The sequence below is a fragment of the Propithecus coquereli genome, unplaced genomic scaffold, assembly GCF_000956105.1.
Source record: "Propithecus coquereli isolate 6110/MARCELLA unplaced genomic scaffold, Pcoq_1.0 Scaffold18, whole genome shotgun sequence".
Classification (NCBI taxonomy): domain Eukaryota; kingdom Metazoa; phylum Chordata; class Mammalia; order Primates; family Indriidae; genus Propithecus; species Propithecus coquereli.
In genome coordinates, this window is record NW_012142745.1 from 9,036,607 (window position 1) to 9,037,628 (window position 1,022).

The 1,022-nt window shown below is 36.1% G+C and overlaps 1 protein-coding gene across 1 annotated transcript in view; it reads left to right on the forward strand.

Annotated features, from left to right (window-relative positions):
- COL4A3 (collagen, type IV, alpha 3 (Goodpasture antigen)) overlaps positions 1 to 1,022 on the forward strand; it is a 151,588-nt gene that overhangs the window by 62,895 nt on the left and 87,671 nt on the right. Inside the window, exon 2 of the mRNA XM_012642471.1 lies at positions 316 to 372. Within this exon, the coding sequence (XP_012497925.1) occupies positions 316 to 372 (57 nt within the window). The remainder of the gene's footprint in view (positions 1 to 315; positions 373 to 1,022) is intronic.

Below are 1,022 nucleotides of genomic sequence, written 5' to 3' on the forward strand. Positions count from 1 at the left end.
TTTGACCACTTTCTACCTACAACAGTAGCAATTGCTTATGGTTCAACTATATACTATTCTGAAAAAAGGATAGCTGACTTTGTCTTTCCCATAAATAAATTACTTAAAGTTCCTAAATACAATAAAAATGCTGTCTACTCATCTGACATTTCTCCTGTGTGCGACATCTTCTCAATTCTCTGCAGTTTCTGTTGAGACTCCTAATAAATAGGATCCAATACTCAAAGAACGGAAAAATATGTTTGCTTTTGCCCTGTCAATTGGGATTCATTAAGCTGTTTTTTAAACAAAACCCTTTGTCTTCCCTCTTCCTAGGGCTGCGTCTGTAAAGACAAAGGCCGGTGCTTCTGCGATGGGGCCGAAGGAGAAAAGGTAAAAACAAAACTTAATATTGCTGCTTTTCCCTATTTAGCTCATCAAGTAACTCACACATCTCTTTCATCAGTAGCAGAAAGATTGGCAGATGTTTTTCCATTTCCCAAATCCAATTATAAAGAAATTGTATGTAAACATTAACCTTAAAAAAAAAAAAAAAAGTTTTCCTGGAAGCTTCAGATACCTTGTGAACACTGGCAGTTAAATTATAGCTCTCTTGGTCTGTAAAGAATAAGTAGCAAGTTAGGGAAAAAGAAAGTTAATGAGAAGCCTCCGTATGTATACACCATTTACAATGTTGCTAAACACCAGAGATGAACTGAAAACAACTTGATTCATTCAGTTTGACGTAAACATTGAAACCCACAGATTTTTGTCCTGTAGTATTGGTGCAAGAGCATCTCCTGGTGGAGGAATCCTGCATCAGCACCCTAGTTGAGGCAAAAATTCAGCAATGGGAATGTAAAGTAGCTCCATTGCAGAACTCAAGGAAAAAAAGAACACCGTGAAATCTCATTAATTCGCTCCATTAACTTGCAATTTGTGATAATTAAGACAGAGGCAGAACTACGTTTTTTTCTTTGTTTACGAAACCCTTTCCTCAGAAACACTAATTAATTGTTTAACAATATTGAAGGGTGACTATT